General features: G+C 38.9%; 1 protein-coding gene across 2 annotated transcripts; it reads right to left on the bottom strand.

Moving 5' to 3' along the window:
• Positions 1-2055: 2055 nt before the first annotated feature.
• Positions 2056-17336, bottom strand: D2HGDH (D-2-hydroxyglutarate dehydrogenase). 2 transcript variants are annotated; one of them, XM_007438364.3, is made up of 10 exons: positions 17235-17336; positions 15820-16226; positions 15310-15367; positions 13969-14108; positions 13170-13363; positions 12741-12909; positions 11180-11323; positions 5785-5927; positions 4018-4183; positions 2056-3079 (listed from the first exon to the last, which is right to left on the bottom strand). In XM_007438364.3, the coding sequence occupies exons 2-10, from the start codon at positions 16220-16222 to the stop codon at positions 2817-2819; spliced, it is 1680 nt and encodes a 559-aa protein (XP_007438426.2). In that variant the 5' UTR covers positions 16223-16226; positions 17235-17336; the 3' UTR covers positions 2056-2816. The 2 variants fall into 2 exon arrangements, with proteins under 2 accessions (XP_007438426.2, XP_025029043.2); XM_025173275.2 differs by lacking the exon at positions 17235-17336 and adding an exon at positions 16624-17218.
• Between the last annotated feature and the right edge of the window lie 3119 nt (positions 17337-20455).

Here is a 20455-nt window from a genome sequence, read left to right as displayed (position 1 = left end):
TCACAACTTCTAGGGAAAAAAAGATAGATAATAGATAGATAGATAGATAGATAGATAGATAGATAGATAGATAGATAGATAGATAGATAGATAGACAGACAGACAGACAGACAGACAGACAGACAGACGACTGACCCTATGCTGGACACTCACTAAATCTAGTTGGCCTTACTGGAGTTGAATGTTATCTAGATGCAGTAAGTATGTGTGTGTGCATGCACATGTCCAGTTATGCAACAAATAATCTCTGTCTACATAAAATGCTGAGCAATACTCAAGTCTTTGTTGAGAATTATAATTATTGATTATAATTATAATCAATTACAATTATTGATGTTCTTAAATTTATTTCCATATTTGTGAGACTGAAAAATATGATAAAAGGGAAGAAGCTGGCATTTTTAGGATGAAAATGGAGGACTTAGTTTGAGTTTATTACAAAAATGTCCGAAACTTCCATAAAACCATATATAATCCTTGACATATGTTCAAATATTTCTATAACACTCTCAGTTCTTGAAAGAAACTTGAGAAAGCTTTGAGACTTCTCCAGAGAGCTCAGTCTTTCCATAATGTGTTCAAAGTATGAACATTGGAGCGTGATCATTTGTGCCTTGAGTGATAACTCTGAGTTGATTGGTTTGATGATCCATTTATATATTTTCTTAGTTATCCATGGAATTCTCAGGAGTATTCTCAAACATCAAAGTTCAAAAGCATTAATGCTCTTCCTATCATGCTGCTTCAAAATCTAATTTTGGTTTCCATAGAGTGTCACAGGAAATACATTGCTTGCACTATTCTGAACTTTGTAGGTCACATCATGGGATCTGAATATGTTTTCTAAGCTCTTCATGGCTGCTCTGCCAAGTGCTAGTCTACAGCATATTTCATGGCTGCTTCTTCATTTACTGTTGATGGTTGATTCTAAAAGCCAGAAGCTATTTATCACTTTGATATTTTCATTGTGAATTCTAACACTGGTTATGGTTTCCTTTGTCATTAGTTTGGTTTTCTTTATATTAAATTTTAGTCCCATTTTTTCACTGTACTTGTCAACTTTTATTACTAGAGCTTACAGATCTTTGGCATTTTCAGCTATCAGAGTAGTGTCATCAGCATTTCCTTAATATATATTCAGCCTATAGTTTGAATAAATAAGGGGAGAATATACAGCTTAATCTCATTCCTTTGCTAATCTGAACCAATCTGTTTTGCCATGTTCTGTCCATACTGTGGCTGCCTGACCTGTATGCAGGTTTTGCATGAAGACAATGAGATGTTCTGGCATTCCCATTTTTCTAAGCACATTCTACAGCTTGACATGATTGACACAATCTAAGGCCTTTCTATAATCAATGAAGCATATAGTGACTTCTTTTTGGTATTCTTTGGCTTTTTTAATTATCCAGTATACCTCAGCAATAATGTTTTGTGTTCCTCAGCCTTTTCTAAGGCCAGCTTGAACATCTGTCATCTCCTGTGTTAACAATGAAGAATCATCACTACACTATCATTTGCACATACAATACACTATTGACTGTCAGTAGCTGCCTTTTAATCACCATTTGCATAGGTTTTAGCAGCAGCATCTACAAGGAGGTTTAAAGGACCCCTCCCCCATGTGTTACATGTAAGGAGGCCACAATATAGGCTTGTCCCACATCTCCATCAATAAACCAAAAGGCCATATCTCTATTGACTGTTTATACCCTGCAGACATGCTGATGAATTCCCAAAGCTTTCCCCATACAAGTATAAGCCTGCATGACTGTTTACATCCTCTAATCTTGAAAGGCCCATTTTCTGATGCCAAATAGATAGCCGGATAGCTGTGTGAATATCAGAAGATCAATGGCAGAGCTGGCCTCTAGAAATTCATATCCCTTCACATTTGTTTAGCAGAGAAAAGAATTTGTCTGGAAATTCTCTTAAAACCTCTCTACTTCTAAACAGATTAATCTTCAGCACTGAAATCTCCAGCTTGGCTTGAGTCCCTTGTCAGAGGTTTGTTTTGGATGGTACAGAGATAAGCAAGCCACAAGTAGGAACATGTTTCATCCATGCAGGGTTTTATTTTTTGTTTAACAAATACATTCGTTCCATTAACATAAACTCCTGTGTTCCTGCCTACGCTTAACATATTCTACTAACGAGGCACTGGGCTTTTCATGTTAGCTATTACCTTATTTACAGAATCCTTATATAAGCTCCCTGAAGCTTTGTTTACTGAATCAAACCATTCCAATACAAAGAAGAAGTTATCATGTAGATGTTTGTGATGTCCTCCTGTAAATGAACATTCATACTGGATCATCTTACAAAGTGCAGTCTCTATACACCATGGACTAAGTTTTATTTGTACAGCATTTATGCTATAAGAAACCATGTTACACTTTAGGGATAGATGACTCAGACCTTCTGAATGCTATTGGACTACATTATCCCTGAGTTCCCTATAACATAGCTGAGGCAGGTCAGAGTTGTGGTCCAACTGAAGGTCTACATGAGTAAGGTTTCCTTACTCTTGTTTGTTTTCAAGAACAAACCTTGAGGACAAGAAGAGAGGTGAATCTTGGAGATAAGATCCTTAGAAAACAGTGTTCCTAAAGCTGCAAATGTTTTCATTCAGATCAGAGAATAAAGCTGTGGTAGATAATACTGGGAAGTGAATCCAGTTCAATTCGTTTATCGTTCCTTCTCTCGAAAAATAGCCAACCTCAGTTTCCAGCTCTGGCTTCAGAATTTATACAGTTAGATAAAAAAACTGAATATACCATACTTCAGGCAACAGATTATCTCCTTCAGAAGCATCATCATACAGCTTTTGATGGTAATGTCTTATAAGGGTTTAAAATGCCTTTAGGATCTAACATAATCTTGAACTGCTGCATGAGAAGGACTGCCTCTTTTGGCTTACTGTAGTGGATATAATGCTTCTTCTTGAAACCTAGGCCATGCTCTGCACTGATGCTTCCATGATATTGCAAAATCCACTCATACACATATGGCTCAATGGCATCCAGTAGAGAATGACTATAGGACTCTGCTGTGACATTCAGGTGCAAGTTTCCATCTCCTGTCAAAGCAAACCAGAATTGATAATTGGCTTCAAAAGAGAAAGTAGACAACATAGTCATTCCCTAGCTGAGATATGCAATAGTATTTTTTATTAATCTAGAGCTGTTTCCATACTCCATTGCAGTTATATTGGAGATGGTAGAAGTGGCAAGCCAACACATCCTGAGGGCACTAAATTGGAATATGGTATGATCCCATATTTTAAACATGAGATCATACCAGCCTTCCATGGTTCACAGCTTTATCTTTGAACAAAAAAGGACCAAAATATGTAACTACCATGTTCTTCAAAGACAGAGAAAAATACAGAGGCAATACTAGGTTCGTGACAGCAGGGCACAGCTGCATTTTAATTTTTGTGCATATCATTGCATGTCCTCTTTCAGTAATCATGCCAGATCCCTCTCCATATATCTTATAACACCTGGCCCTCTCTCCCTTTCAAAAATGCTCCCTATAAACTGTTAGAACAACTTTGCCCAATCTGTGCTTCCGTAAGATTAGTTCATGGGCTCAGGAAACAGTGCCTATATTCATGATGAGCAGTAGTCTCTTTCTGAAATTTCATGCCCAAAGAACTCATGTGATTTCAGCATTCCCAGAGAAGATCACCCAAATATTACAAGACTATTTCATTTTTAACTTCTAAAACATAATTTAATCTGGGCCAACAACATTTCCACCCTTAATATGCATCCCTACAACAATTCTGTCAGGTCAGCAAATATTATTATATCTGCCTGCACCACACACAGACATACCAACTAGACTGAGATTGAAAGATATTGGCTTAAAATTATCTTGCAATTTAAAGCTGAAGTGAGATTTGAATCAATGGTTTCCAGAACTGCAACACAATCAGCTATTTTGCTATAATAATTCAAAATCCAAATCATTCACAATTAGGGAAGTTTTTATCAGCATATTGGAACTCACCTAGATGACCGTAGCCAACCACATTCTTAGCAGCTGTACTCAGCCGTATTCTCATGTCAGTCACAAGATCATAGAGTTTTTCCACAGGAAGTGAAATGTCATATTTATAAACAACTCCATCACATGTCAGGGCTTCTGTGATCCGTTCCCGTAAAGCCCATAATGCCTGTAGTTGACCAAATACATTGTTTGGAGGAAACAATGCAACTCTGGTATTCTTAAAAAATATACGATTGGCGAAAGTCATGGGTTTAACTTTTGTCATTATGTTGTTCTCATTTCTGAATTTCGTATGATTTTTATTAGTTTATTCCACTGTATCCTGCTTTAGATGACTCTTAATGAAAACCAGGTTAAAAATTGTTATAAAGAACATACACATTATATTCATTTAGATGTGCCCATTGAGCAGCAATGCTTGCAGAGAGAACATCAGCACTGCAGGACATTGGGCACAAAAGGCCTCTTGCATAAGCCAGGGGTAGGAGGCACATTTGAAATTAGAGAGCATCTTCTGTACACTCTCCCAACATGGCTGATATACCTTCCATAGAGAAAGGCAATTACCTATTTACAAAATAGGTATCATGCCATATGTGGTCCGGCCCCAAAAACCTCATTTACTAAAAGGCAATCTGATAAAATAGCTCTCATCCCCTTTAGACCCCAGAATGCACACTGCCAACTCAGGTTATCTTTGTCTTTTTTTTTTCTTTTTTTTTGAGCTGTGGGCACATTTCCAAATAAAGCATTAAAATGTTTCTAATGCCCAACCATTTTTTAAATTGTCTAAGGATATATATGAGACTGATAAGGGGCCTAGAGGCAGTCTTGTATAAAAGATTAGGCTAGAAGCAAGGATGGGGCAACTTTTTAAACCTGGAAACTGCACTATGATCTTCTGTCTTGCCTGAGGGCTTTGGAGGTGATGGCCAATGACACTGAGTCTTCAAAGTACAAAACGTGTCAACTTTAGATTCACCCATTCTGTGGGGTTCTGAGGACTGCAGGTGGGTACTGGTGGTCACGCATGGCCCATAGATTGTCCAGCCTTGTGTTAGAGGCTGATTCTTTGCTTTGTAGCAGATCAGTTTTCATTTTCTAAATTAAAATAATCTTTTAAAAAATGGGAGGAGCAGGGAAACTGGCTATGGCCAAGAAAGATGACACTATGATACCAATCCCTAATTTTATTTTGTTTTGTTTTACCTAATGTTGAGGCTGCCTGACTTCTTGACCACACTGGGTGGCTTACAGGGAAAAAAACCCCCAATACATATAAAAAAAGATCATGGCCAACCAGAAGAAAAAACACACAACCTAAACCAAGCAAAACTGAATTGGCTAACCCTACTCCAAGGCCTGGAAGAACAGCCAGGTTTTAAATAATTTTTAAAATGTCATAAGAGTGGGAGCCACACAAACCTCTGGGGAGAGATCATTCCTGAGGGCGAGCTCTGCAACAGAGTAGCCATGTTCCTGAGTCCCATAAGATGACACTCTTTGAGTGATGGGACCCAGAGTGCACCTACCCTGCTTAATTGTACTGGACAGACAGAAACATTTGAAGATAAACTGTCCCTCAGATAATCTAGACTGCTCTCTAAGATTCTTATTCTAATGAGCTATACTGTTTTCTTTGAACCTAAACTCTGTGATCACTTATCAAAACTACATGGCCAATAGTTGAACATCCAGATAATGTATGTTTCAGATTTAAATCGTATTTGAATCTAAACCAAACACATCAGTAAGAAAGGAAATTACCTTTATCTTTTTATCTTCTGAGGCCAGAGTTCCATCTACCACCAAATCTGAGCCCATTACATGTTCTAGGAAGTGGCTAAGTTTTTCTTCATCATGAGTAGAATTGGAGCCTGAAGTCTCAATTAACACATAAAAAGGGCTTTCTAGGTTTACAAAAAGCAGAATTAGAAAGTCATACAGTTTCAAATAATAGATATACGTATACTGAAGCTCTCAGTTATTACATGTAAAAATCAAGCTATATTTCCCAGGATTATGGAAACTGAATCATGTAAGAGCTGGGACACCCCCCCCCCCCACAAGTCCTGCTGTGCTGCCTCATCGTGGTGGTTGGGGGCATTCCTGGGAGGGATGAGCAAAGAACGTCAGGAATGTATGCCAAGAGTATATACTCCCAGCAGGGTCACCCAAGGTATGAAGGCCATCCCAGCTACCCAGCTAAAGCAAGCAAGCAGGCACTTATATTGGGCAGCAGCAATATAGGAAGATGCTCAAGGCAGTGATAATGGCAAAGGCATCAATTCATACTGCATGGGAGAAGGCAATGATAAATGACTCCTGTATTTTTACCAAGAAAACCACATGGATAGAAAATATAAAATGATTGATGATATAGTGCCAGATGATGGGCCCCTCAAGTTGGATGGCACTCCACATGCTACTGAGGAAGAGCTAAGGATTTTTCAGAGAACTAATGGTGCTTATGACATGGCTAGATTAAAGCCTTTGGGACGAATACTTGTTGCCATACAGGAAAAGAAAATCCAAAACCGCAAAGATAGAATTACAGTAGGAATGTGGAAGCATGAACACAGGAAAGCTCAACACAGTAAAAGGTGAAATGAAACAACTACAAATTGACATCTTAGGCATCAGCGAATTGAGATAGACTGGGACCGGACACTTTCAGTCAGAAAATCACACCATTTATTACTTGGGACACGAAAAACAAAGAAGATACGGTGTTGCTTTTATAGTTAGGAAGGGCATAGCAAGAACAGTACTTGACTACAATGCAATCAGTGAACGAATAATATCAATTAGACTTCATGGGCAACACTTTAATGTGACAATCATTCAAGTTTATGCTCCAACCACTGAAGCAGAAGAAGAGGAGACTGATGACTTCTGTGATAAAGTTCAATTCAAAATCAACAGAACATGCAAGTAAGATGTGCTGCTTGTGATTGGTGACTGGAATGCCAAAACTGGAAATATGAAAGAGGAAAATGTAGTTGGACTATATGGCTTAGGAAACTGAAATGGAGCAGGAGACCAGCTTATCAATTTCTGTCACTGCAATGACTTCTTCGTAGCTAACACTGCCTTTAAATAAACAAAATGATGCCTCTATACATGGACATCAACAGATGGAGTATACAGAAATCAAATTGACTATATTATTGCTAAAAGGAGCTGGAGAAGCTCAATTATAGCATCAAAGACATGGCCAGGTGCTGACTGTGGAACAGATCACAAACTGCTCATGTGCAAGTTCAGCCAAGTTAAAGAAGAAGAAGAAAGCCCATCAGTTTCCACAATATGATCTTGAACATATACGCACCATTTTCAAGGAGAACATCAGGAATCGCTTTGAAGTCCTGAACCTCATTGAGAGAGAACTAGAGGAATTGTGGAATGAACTTAAAGAAGTTGTTAAGGATGAATATGAAAAAAGACTGCCAAGAATTAAGAAAGAGAAGAAAGCAAACTGGATGCCAGAACAAACCGTGGAAATTGCCAGGAAGAGAAGAGAAGCTAAAGCCAAGAAAGACAAAAATCTCAGAAAGGATCTTAACAAAGAGTTTCTGAGAGCTGTTAAAAGAGACAAGAAAAAGTATTACAACATCTGTAAAGACATCGAAGATGGAAACAAACATGGAAAAATAAGGAAAGTCTTTCAAAAGATCTCTGAACTCAGAAGGAGGTTCTAACCGCGAATTGGTATGCTAAAGGACACCAATGGACAGATAGTAACTGATTCAAAGGAGATCAAAGGAAGATGGAATGAGTATACTGAAACTCTATACATTAGATATGTCAATAGATACCTTAGAAGACCTCCCTCCCTCCCTCCCTCCCTCCCTCCCTGGCATGCTGTTCTAACTAGTACTAAAAGATGAAGTTAGATCAACATACCAGTTATTACCAAGTCAGAAAGCTACAGGAATTGGTGGAATACCCACTGAAATATGGCAAGCAACAGAAGAAAAATCAGTGAAAGTTCTAACCAAGCTATGCCAGCAAATCTGAAGAACGACATAGTGGCCAACTGATTGGAAGAGGTCAGTCTACATTCCAATACCAGGAATTGGTAAATTGACCAAAACGAGGAGGCTTAACAGAGTATACAAACTATCATATAATATTATACAATATCCTTAATTTCACATGCTAGCAAAATAATGCTTAGGATCATCCAACACAAGATTACAGCCTTACATGGAAAAAGAGATGCCAGATGTTCAAGCTGGCTTTAGAAAATGCCAAGGAACATGAGACACTATTGCTGATGCACACTGGATAATTGAAAAAAACAAAGAATACCAAAAAGAAACCAGTATGTGCTTCATCAATTACAGAAAATCCTTTGATTGTGTCAATCACGTCAAGCTGTGGAATGTGTTCAGAAAAATGGGAATTCCAGAACATTTCATTGTCCTCATGAGAAACTTATATGCAGGTCAGGGAGCCACAGTCTGTGCAGAACATGGTGAAACACACTGGCTCCAGGTTGGCAAAGGAGTTGCCACAAGGTTGCATACTCTCCCCTTATTTATTCAACCTATATGCAGAATGTATATTAAGGGAAGCTGGATTGGAAGAAGATGAGCATGGTTTTAAAATTGGAGGAAGAAACAACAATAACCTGCACTATGCTGATTATACTACCCTGATAGCCAAGCCCTAGTACTAAAAGTCAAAGAGCACAGTGAAAAATGGGACTAAATTTAAATATAAAGAAGACCAAATTAATTACAACAGGTAGAACTACCAGCCTTAGAACTGATAATGAAGATATTAAATAGGTAGCTTCTGCCTTCTGGGCAGTAAAGGACAGTAAAGGAACAAACAGTAAAGGAACAAACAATCAAGAAATACGCCGCAGACTAGCAGCGTTACAGCAGCCATGAAGGGCATGGAAAAGATATTTAAATGCCATGATGTGTCTATACCTACAAAGATCAGAATCATATCAGTCATGGTATTCCCTGTGACACTCCATGGAAGCAAAAGTTGGGCTTTAAACAAGCAGGATAGGAAGAGTATTGATGCTTTTGAACTTTGTTGTTGGAGAAGACCGCTGAGAATATTGTAGACTGCTTAGAAAACAAACCAATGGATCATTGAACAAATCAACCCAGCGTTCTCACTCAAGGCACAAATTACCAGGCTCTAATTATCCTGCTTCGGACACATTATGCGAAGACCCAGCTCTCTGGAAAAGGTTCTAATACTGGGAAAGTTAGAAGAAAAGAGAAGAAGAGGATGACAGGCAGCAAGGTGGATGGACTCAGTTACAGAGGAGACAAGTGCACCATTGGGAGTCATGAAAGAACAGGTTAGGGATAGATCATCTTGGAGAAAATCTATCAATGTGATAGTTAGGAGTCAAAAGCGACTTGATGGCACAATCAAGCAATCAATCGAGAGTTAAAAATGTGATGTTTCTTCATATTTTTGAATGTTTTAAAATAGGTTTTCATAGGCCCTGGTGACTTGCCTATTACTGATTTAGATATTGTACTAAACAATGGTTTGCTTAATGGTAGTTTGTTTTTTAATTCACCACACTATCAAACTCCATGGTTTATAAACCACAATGGGCAGCCTCGTCTAGGTCTCCCAGACAAATCACAATATAGATTGGTGCCATATATGAATTGAATCAAGTCCCTAAAAAGAGCTAGTTTGGTGTAGTGGTGAAGGTGCTGGCCTAGAAACCAGGAGACTAAGTTCTAGGCCTGCGTTAAGCATGAAAGGTGGCTGGGTGACCTTTGGCCAGTCACTTTCCCAGCCCAATCCACCTCACAGTATTATTGTTGTGGGGAAAATAGGAGGCAGGAGTATTAAGTATGTTTGCTGCCTTGAGTTTTATACATATTTTTAAAAAGGCAGGATAAAAATCTAATAATAATAAAATTGAATCATGCTGGCATTCATACTACTTGCATCAAAAATTTGCTTCTCTAGTATTATCAACCTGAAAGAGGAAATCTTTTTAGTAAAAAAAAAATAAACCAGAAATATTGTCACAATTCCTAGTGTCAAAACTTATGGAAATTATTATTTGAATAATATATAGTGGTTCTAGTAAATCTGAATTCAGCTTTGAACACACCGGCAGATACAGTAAAATCTACTTTTGACAAACCTATAACAAAGTCTGGATTAGGAAATGCTCAGTTTATTTCATACTGATGTCAATACACATTATGTACACTGAAAATATCTGCATTCATACCTTATGTTAACCCATGTGCTGCCAAGTCCTACAAGGCAAACCAGACCAAGAAATAGACTCCACAGAAAACTAAAAACTATTTTTATTTAGATTTGCTATTATAACATAATCTTGCAACTCAGACTGTGCTTCTCCTTCTCCCTCTTTTATATACATGTGAATTAGGGGGGTGTCTGTCTGAGATGTTTTTGTAATCCTCCCCCATTGTTTGGACTCAAGCAATGTTTCCCTTGTTGCTTTGGTAATGGAACTTCCCTCTTTCTTTACTCACGACATGTTATGCCAAATCATCTTCTGTAATTGTATGACATCAGGGATCCTTCTCTTTTATGCCAAGATCATGAACAATGATTAACAGAATCCTCATTACAGGGTTTGGAGAATTTCTGGCCCCAATTAACAGAATGAAGAGGACAGTCCAGAATGCAGCAGGAATGGCACATCACATTTTGAAAGCATGTGAAATAATATATGATAGCATCTAAAGAAAGATGCTTTTAATAAATTCCTTTGTCCAAAATCTAGTATTACTTAACTGCACTCCCATCAATGATTCCTCAAAGATTATAAACTCCTTCGTAAGTCCCTGAACTGTTCTACATTAACTTAAACTATAAATTAAGGAAAATGGCAGTGAAATCACTTTTCCTTATGGTATGATAAATTCTGGTTTAGCTAAAATCATTGAAAAGATTTAATAAGGATTTTTAAAAATATAAATATTCTGATGCACAGACCACAATATCCATTATCACCATGTAACTATGAGCAAAAATGTATTCAAGACCTAAATTAATTTAAGTAACAGGGCAGCAAACTAAGAAGCACCAATGAAACTAGTACATTTAAAGCTAGCCATCAGATTATTTCTGAAATAAATATGCATAAATACAAGTAGTGATGGAAATCTATTTGTGGAGCAGCTGGTACCTGCTACTGGGTTGGTCAGTTTCAAATGTCTCTCTACCAACTTCATGCATTCATTATCCATGAACTCATAGGCAGACAGAATCTCTCCCAGCATACCCTTGCAGACTGTGAAGGTTCTCAGGACCTGACAGAAACCTGGGCAACCTTTATGGTGAAAGCAAAAATCACAGAAAATAAATAAGAAAGTACAAAAACAAAATAAAAAATGATAGGGGAAGCACTGGCACTTTTCATATCTATTGTTTCTTTTTCTTTAAACATGTAATTGCTACCTTCATCCAGTGTACACTCCAAGATTAACAAAAGAGAATGAAACTCACAAAGTCATTTCTACAAAACTAAAATAGACAATAGAAACTTAATTGTTCTCATTTAGAGGGCACATGAAGAACAGAGATTGGCAGATTCCCCTGGCTTTTCTTGACCCCCCCCTCCCATCAAATATCACCAACTGAAGCAAAAACATCTACCACCCACCTTAATATGATGAGACAGGGTTGGTGGAGAAGTTGAATTCTGACATTTACTCTGTTTTTGCCCAAGTGTTTTGTAAGGTTATGTTTAAAGGGAACATAGCTATCTCCTGATATGCGCAATTCCAGAATACTACTAGACCCATGTTCAAAAGCATCCCAAATAATAGCTGACAGATGTGGGAAGAGATACACTGTGAAGCAGCAGAGCAAGATCTCTCTTTCCGGCTTCACCATGCAGTGCCCCACCCCTCCACTTGTCAGCTGCTGTTCAAGCTGACCCAGGTCTCTGAACCAGGAACAGCTTGGAGATTTGGCAGGTACAGGGTGACAGTCTAGTTTTAAAGACCCAGGCTCACCCATTGCCCAAAGCAGAATGATCCCAGAGGACAGTAACCAGGCCTCAAAGGGAGAGGATACACCTGCACCAGACTAATAGGATGAATAGGTGTCAGGTTGATCCCATCCCTTAGGAGTCACCTGACTGCACACCAATAGATCAACTGGCATAGCACAACATACTGTACACATGGCAAAACCTATGTCAGAATAAGGAGGAAAACATTACTTCAACACCAGTACAGCTAAGAGCAACTTAAGGCTGCTCCAGATATGGAGTGGGGATAAAATGAAGGCAACTCATAAAGGCCCAGCAGAAAAAAAGAGGTAGCCAGGCGTGGTTTTGTTGTAGTTAGGTACTAGTGAGGAACTGGTTTGTTTCATTCCACATCAGAGCTGTGATTCGCCACTGCCACAATTTTAAGGTGACATCTGTAAACTAGACAAGATTCGTGATCATTCTGTTTCACATTCAGTTACTATTTCAATGATGCCCTGATTTGTCCCATCTGTATATGATTCCATGCCAATAGTAAAAAGCAATCTGCTAGTGGTATAAATTATTTTCTCTTGTTCTCATCCCTCAGTTTTTATTACTAACACAGGTGATCACATCAAATGGTTACAAAAGCTAAATATAAGAAAATGGCCTTGATGAACTGTAACTGCCGCCTCAGGTGCACTCTTCCTGTACAACACTTGGAGGTACAAATAGTACACCTAAAAACAGGGACAGGAATGACTCCCACCAAGAAATGCCAGATTCACAGCATGTGGTTTCCGTGGACAGAGGATGGACACAGCCGTGACAATCCCCAAAGTCCCCTCTGAGCCAATGAAAAGCTGCTTCAAGTCATAGCCAGTATTGTCTTTGCGCAGAGATGCCAAACAGTTCAGGATAGAGCCATCAGCCAGCACCTGAAAGAGGACAAACTTTGGTCCATCCTTAACGAATTTGCTTTATTTCAAACAAAGCAAGCAAAAGTAATACAATGTTCTATTTTAAAATCTGTTTATGATGGTTACACAGGCTGAACTGGATAAGCGGTATATTCTCAGTTGCATTTTTGTTAATAAAAAAAGGAACAACACAGTAGTACTACCTTTGAAATAGAATAAGGGGAATGGTATAGAATAATTTTAAAAAACCGGAAGCAGATTTTCAAATTTCAACTTACAACTTCCAATCCGAGAACCGTCCCTCGAAGAGACCCATACCTCAGGAGGCGCAAGCCCCCTGCATTTGTAGCTACATTTCCTCCAATGTGGCAACTGCCCTTGGCTCCAAGGTCAAGAGGCATGACAAAATCCATTGGCTCCAAATATTGGTTGAGGTTTTCTAAAATGCAGCCAGCCTGGCAAATTAGGATTCCTGAGACATAAGTATCAAGTTACAATGTGTCAGATGAATATAATTTTCTTTTTTCATGGAGCAGTTTCCTCCAAATTCAGCCATAAACAAACTGGTTAAATTTGTGGAATACAGTTAACCAGAACAATCAAAGACTAAGCATCTGCATTTGCACAACTGGCTAGGCTCAATTAATTTTAACTGGGCCCAGTTATTGTTATTTAGCATGCTGCCTAAACGCAGTCTCTGGTGAGTTTATGACTCAATATACTGTATTGTGCAAAACAAGAAAACGAATTAAAATTAAAGCCTAACTCTGGTGGATCACCTTGAATCAGTCACTATCTCTCCAACTAACCTTTCTTGCAGTGGTAAGGGGACTCTCATGTGCAAGATCCTTTCTCAGACCAGAGAGCAAACTTGGTATCTGAGGACATGGTGGAGGACACAGAGTTTTAAATCGCTTTCTCTATCTCCTGTACTTAGACTTTTTTCTTCTGTTGTTATAGGGGCAGAGGGGGACAGAACAATGTTATCAGGCTTTCTAGATCCAGGAACCATCTTCCCTGAAAGGACATTTCCGCCAAGCCACCAGCCTTGCCCCTCAAACCTTGGCAAGAGTTTACCAGAAACATTGTCGAAACTGATGATCTGGTTCATAAGTGCTGTAGAAAGAATGATCTCATCAAAGACAGGAACACTGCCACCAACAAGGCCGGTATTGCCCCCCTGAGGATTCACAGCCAAGTTCTTCTCATTGCAGTATCTGAAAAGGAACACATTTTTGTCTATTCTATGCCTTTAAAAATGCTGTATCCATGACATGGATTATTTTAGGTCTCCTCAGGTCAAGTCAGAGTAAACTTTGTGGCTTCTAGTCAGCAGGTTAGTATGATTCCTGTATTAATATGGGGATGGGTGGGGGTTCATCCAAGATTCAGGAAATTACTGTCGGCTGTTTGGTATACATTTAGTTTATACTGCTTCTTTAAATAGATACTTGCACATACGGTTGTGCAAATATGTCCTAGGGGAGTTTGTATCTGTTTGCTAGGAGAACTGACATGCAGAGCTCTCTATAATCAAAGAGATGCTTCCAGTCAAAAAATACCAAGCAGCTATTCCATCATTTCCCCACTTTTGGTGGAAAGATTACAGTAGTAAGAAAAAATAGAAGTGATGGGAAAATTTGGAAAGATTAATAACAGTCAGCAATATTTGAATTTTCCATAAAGATCAGTTGTTTGAAGGAGGGTAATTAAAAAAAAATACAAGCTATGACTAGAAGCAACCTAAGGTAGAAAAATCCACCTACCTGCAAGCAGAAAAGAACATTTTTAATCTCTTCTAAGATTAATGTCTTTTTAAAAGCACAAGGCTGATACGGAATATGCCTTGAGGATTTCTTAGTGTTTTCTCAGTTTCTCTTTTTTGAGTAAGATTTAAGTCAGCTGAAAAGTATAGAGAATTGCTCTGTGTTCCCACAGGATAATAATTACTTGTTCATCAATGAGGCAACTATCAGAAGACCCAGGAGAGAAAAATTATTGTATTTTTTTTACTCACTGTATGTAGTAATTACAAGCTTTCTTCTATACTCTTAAACATCAATTCATTTATTCAGTATTGAAGACCAAGCTTGTATAAGCAGTTTCTCCTATTTAATGTACCTTAAATCCTTAATACGAACTGCTCTTTACCTGTTCCAGACCTTACAGTGATAGCACAGTTAGGAAAGGGGATGAGGGCAAGAGAGAGATGGAAGGAAGACTCTTCTTCAAAAACTACAGCCCTAACTACTGAAGCACTTAGTCTTCAGAAATGTAACAGGATGTAGCCCCCTTTCCTTCATCATATACCTTTGTTCTTCAAATGTGTGTGAACAGTACAGAAATAAGGCACATTCTTCTGAATAACAAAAGTTCTAACACTGTGCACTATGTTCAAAGAAACGTGTTTTACATTACTTGAGAATCTGAGATACTTCCATTGTTGTCCGTGGCTTTAGCAGTACTGTACTGCAGCCTGCAATGGAAATAAGATGAGAGAATTCTATTACAAGCATTACTGAGGGGTTTTTTTCCTAAAAAAAAAAAAAAAAGTTCAATTACTCTATCCATTCATGGGTGGGGGTAGATGGGGAAGAGGGGAGTTCAGTGTTATTGTCGTTAATTTTTAACTCTCCCATGTTTTCCCATCACTTCTTATTTCTTAGCAACGAGAGAGAGAGAGAGAGAGAGAGAGAGAGAGAGAGAGAGAGAGAGAGAGAGAAAATACAGACTAGCTCCATAATGCTATTCAGCTGGTATTACTGAAAGATCCACTATGGGCACCCTGCAATCCCCCCCCCCATGCCAGATTTATCTCTAAAATAATGCTTTGAAATGAAGACCTGTCCTATGTTCTTTACAGAACTGTTTTATCAGGATGGCAGCTACAGCAATGTTCAGTTGTGATAAAATGTTAAAATAATTTACCTCTCACAGACTTCAGCCAGTCCACATTGAAAGGTTTGAGCTCTTCTGCATCTGTGATGACCCTCCCAGGCAACAGGTGCTCAAAGAAAGTTAAATTAGAGTCAGAAATATGGGCAAAGGGCAGCCTCTCTACCCCATACCGTTCACTGGTGAGCATCACTTCCTGGCGATGAAGCTGGCTGGTGTGCAGACTTCTCTTGGCTGTGTGGCTGATACTCCCTTGGAGAGATGGCACGAGCACAAGCATCTTCAGGGGTTCTGTGGCTTTCTTCTTGATTCTAGATTGAGTGGCAGCCCTAGTCCAGATGCTCAGGGGTTTTCTCTGGCATCTGGTAGCCAACCTGGATATGGTCCAAATGTATTGAAATGGACAATGCCAGACAAGGCTGGAAATAGCCATCATCAACCTGGAACGCAAAAATAGCCAGATTGATTCCCTCCTTCCAAAAAGCTCACATTACTTTTTTCATTTTTTAAAAAATAAAAGCCATTTAAAATGTTTAGAAAGTCATAGTTATGGGTAGAATCATATAATACAGTACAGCAATTTGCTAAGCTACCCTGGGGGGGGGGGGGCAGGAACTAAAAATCAATCACAACTGACTTTACCAGCGCTGTTTATTTCTACATTGCTATGTGCAAGAAAATATTTTTTCAGTATGGTGTAAACGCATTAACTCTGCAAGCTAGGTGATGTGGATAACTGCCTGGGATCCCATACAAGGAGGGCTCCCATCCAAAATATAGTTCAGTATTTGAAATGAAGTTTTTAGTATTCAAGAAATAAATATGAATTCCTCTTACAAACAAAGCATGCACGAAGTGCAAATGTCCCCAGAAATGGGCATGGAAGTCTGGCTGTTTGGGTGCAAGCTAAGCATGAAAGAGACTAAATCAGACAAGCCTTCTTTCATCACTTAAGACAGTAGTTAAAGGGATGCATGCTTGGCAGTGTTTCCCAATCTTGACAATTTCCAGATATATTAACTTCAGGTCTCAGAGTTCTCCACTTAGCACGGCCATTGTTGCTTGAGAATTCTGCCAGATGAAGTCCAGAGACCTGGAACACTGACACTTGGCTTGAACACCGCTTTTTTTTTAACCCTCTTGCCGGCTAATTTGTGACCTTGAACTGGCTTCCAACCGGATTTATGATTCTTCTTAGGGCTGACAGGACTTAAATAGGAAAGGGAACGGAACGAGAGGGACAGCCAGAACTCGCCGCTCCTTGCTTTTCGAGCTGCTGGGAGAATTACGCCGGGCGTTCAGGTCGGAAGGAGCGTGGGACTCCCGGGCTCTGGAGAGGGTTCTGATCGAAGGCGGCCAGGTGGTAGGGAAGCGCCCGAGGGTGTCGCCGGTCGGAAGGTTCCTCGGCGCGCCCTCGCAGGCGGCAGTCGTAGCCGTACAGTACTCACTTTTGCACCAGAGCAGGGCCGACCTTTTCCTTTCGGGCAGATCGAGGCGGTCTCTTGTTAGCTCCTCCCCATCTTTTCCGACTAAAAAAGCGACACGGCAAGTGGGCGCAGTTTAAGGACTCGTCGCCCGAGCTGGATTGAGCGGCGTTTTTGCTTCTTACCTCTGCGTATCTCTATCTTTCAATTTCAGATTATTGCCCCCGCGGATTCAAAACATAAGCCTCTCAGTTTACCTGGTCGCAGCCTGACGCCTCCCAGGCCCGCCAAAGAGGTGCAGGAAAACAGTTGTATGCCATTTTAAAGATTAACGAACGTATTAAAGCACAATTGCTTTTATTTTTGGTAAAAGAAGTTGACATGGCACTGTTAACACTCGGAGGCTTCGGGAAGGAGCCTGAAAGCGAATCCGTCCTGCCCCTCCCACTCGGCTTTTGCCCACAGTTGAAGGTGTGGGGGGAGAGAGAATTGTGTTCAATTTCCCACCCACCTACGCTTAAAAATGTAATTGGCAAGTCAATACATAATAACAACAATTCTCATTCCCAATCCAGCATCAGGAACTTTGAAGAGAGGTTAAGGTATCCAGATCCAGGACTCAAACTGGAGGATCTAATCACCTGGTGACTCCAGATGTGCTGGGACTATACCTTCTGGAATCCCCAGAGAGTTTCTCTAGAAGGCACAAGATTGGCCAAAGCTGTGCTGTTGCATCACTCTTGCTGGACAGTTGCTACCGTGCTAAATTTTACCAAGCTAGCGTTGCTGCTTAGTATAATGCCATTAAAATCAAACAGCTGTAGGATAATGATAGCATCACCTGCCCCAGCGTTCTCCCCATCCCGCCCCCTGCTCTAATAATCTACAGCCCAGTGAGTTCTGAAAATTTGAAATCTTACAATCTTATTGATTTTAACTATTTTAAATATTTAAATTGTAAAACTATTTTTGCTAGCACCTTTCCTCTTCTGACATACCATAAAGTTTGTTTACAAAATGTAATAACAAGAAACCTGACTAAAACTATAGAATACAGGAGAAGGCAGAAATGTCATGAAACAAGCAACTATACCAAACTTAATAAACCAACTTAATATTTAAAAATGCTTGTGAAACAAATTGATTTTGGGAGGGGCGGTATTAGAACAGATGTGATTCTTCCTTTTATATCATATACCAAAATGACTCTTTGGATATTTGGTTCCCTAACCATTTAGAGCTTTGAAATTAAGTACCAGAACTTTAATTGGACTAGAAAGGAAATAGGTAGCCAGCAGTCCTTTCAGAATTGATGTTATTGTGACCTTTGCTGCCAAATGGTGCACTAAAGTGTAATGTGATTGTTTGGTTTTGGCTTTGCTGCTGTGGTTTGTAAACCATGGTTTATAAATTTAGTGTATTTGTGCAAACACAGTCATAGTATACTTACATGGAGAAAGCCAATAGATCAACTCCACTCAGGCCATCCACCCAGATCTTAGCAAGTAGCTAGTTGGCCATCGCTTCACATTTAATTCATAATTTTATTATGGACCCAGCATTTACAAGCATCATCTCCAGGCTACAGGGGAGATTAAACAGCAGTACAAAATTGGTTGCTTTCATTAGGGTGGAGAAGTGAAGAAAGGATAATTCTTGAATGACTTCTGCTATTTTGCTCAGTTGCCTAGTCCAACTCCCCAACCCATATGCTGTTGACTACTGTAATAGGAACTTTCCCACATCTCTTTAATTACTCCTGATCACATAAGAAATCCATTAATATTATTAATGTTGTACAGTACAGCAATTAATTAAAACCACAGAATATAAATATGTTAAAGTACAGATATGACCATGTTTAATCATGGTAAAGCCTAGTACTGTAACCTTAAATCATAATCAGTTTATTAATCTTACCAATAAATTATAACCTAAAGTTTAAGCTAAATTATACAGCACAAAATGTATTGCACATTTAAAAATCATTTGAAACTTTCTGCTCTCTCTTCTTCTCTTACTCAACTTCTTTTAAAAGATTCACCTGGGTCTCATTCAAGAATCCAGAAACGACTTAGTTCACCAATTAATCCTAATAAAACAATATTCTTACCCCCCAAGTTCCTTCTTATAATCTAAGTACCGTATCAATACTTGCTGCCTCTCGTGTTTCCTGATCACGCTAGTCCATCAAAATAAATCCTTGGATTATGATAACACATAAAAAGATCCAGAAAAAAATGTATGACTCAATGGATGGGTATACTTATTAAATATATAGGCCACTTGACACCATTGTGCCTCTGAGCGATATACAGTATGAAACAATTTAAAACAATATATTACAAAGCAATACACAAGCAAGCATCTGGAAAAAGAACACCAACTCTACCGGGCTAAACATTCCATAAGGATTTATTGAATTTATTGAGTAAACCACATTTGCCTCATTCATACAACATGCTAGGCCATAGTCTATGATTTATAAACTCTAATGACTGGGTTTGCACAGCACATTAAGCCAAAATAAATAAACCATATGATGTCTTAGTTGAGAGGAGGAAGTAGAAAATCTAAAGTTTGCTAACATGAGTGTTCTCCTATGTGTAGTAGAAGTAATCCTGTAAAGATAGTCAGGGATCATGGAAAGGCTGTAAAAGAGGTTCTTGAGACAATAATATGGAATTTTAAGTCCATATCAAGGATTCTCTGTTCGATACTTGCATGGCTTTATCAATTCTAAGGGATTGTAGAAATGAGGCAGAGAAGGGACAAAAGGACAAATTGCTGGTAGTGGTCTTCTTCCAGGTGAAGATAAGCTTATCAGCAAAAGTGAACTGGGCCAGCAATTTGCCCATGGAGTGTCTCAGCCAATGTTACAGGCAGATTTTTGTTTGGGCTACTACAGAGGAACATTGAAGTTCTAACCAAGAAAGGGCTAGTTGGAGTAAAACAGAAGACTCTCAGTAGGATTCTAATGAACTCAGATTGAATAGCTTCAAAATATAGTATGATCAAGCTATAAAGCAGGTATGAACAGGACCAGCACTATAGCATTAAATACTGTAATAGTCACAAGGAACAATATGTTCACATTGCAGTTATTTATTATTTTTATTTATTTAAATTATTTATATGGCCACCCATCTTGCAACAGTGAATCTGGGTGGTACAGAAGGATTAAAACACAAACCATATTATACACGACACCCAAGGTTAACCTTGTTTACAATAAAACAATAACA

The sequence above is a fragment of the Python bivittatus genome, unplaced genomic scaffold (assembly GCF_059951505.1).
Source record: "Python bivittatus isolate LINGU-HERP-01145 unplaced genomic scaffold, Pbiv_v1 ctg000980_np1212, whole genome shotgun sequence".
NCBI lineage: Eukaryota > Metazoa > Chordata > Lepidosauria > Squamata > Pythonidae > Python > Python bivittatus.
This window is presented reverse-complemented; position numbering and strand designations above follow the sequence as displayed.

Coding starts and splice junctions, on each gene's coding strand:
- D2HGDH (XM_025173275.2), bottom strand. CDS start 16,733: ATGAAAGAAGGCTTGTCTGATTTAGTCTCTTTCATGCTTAGCTTGCAC. Junction 16,227..16,623: donor ACTTCGTGCATGCTTTGTTT/GTAAGAGGAATT, acceptor TTTGCGTTCCAG/GTTGATGATGGCTATTTCCA. Junction 11,324..12,740: donor TGTGAATCTGGCATTTCTTG/GTGGGAGTCATT, acceptor TTCACCATAAAG/GTTGCCCAGGTTTCTGTCAG.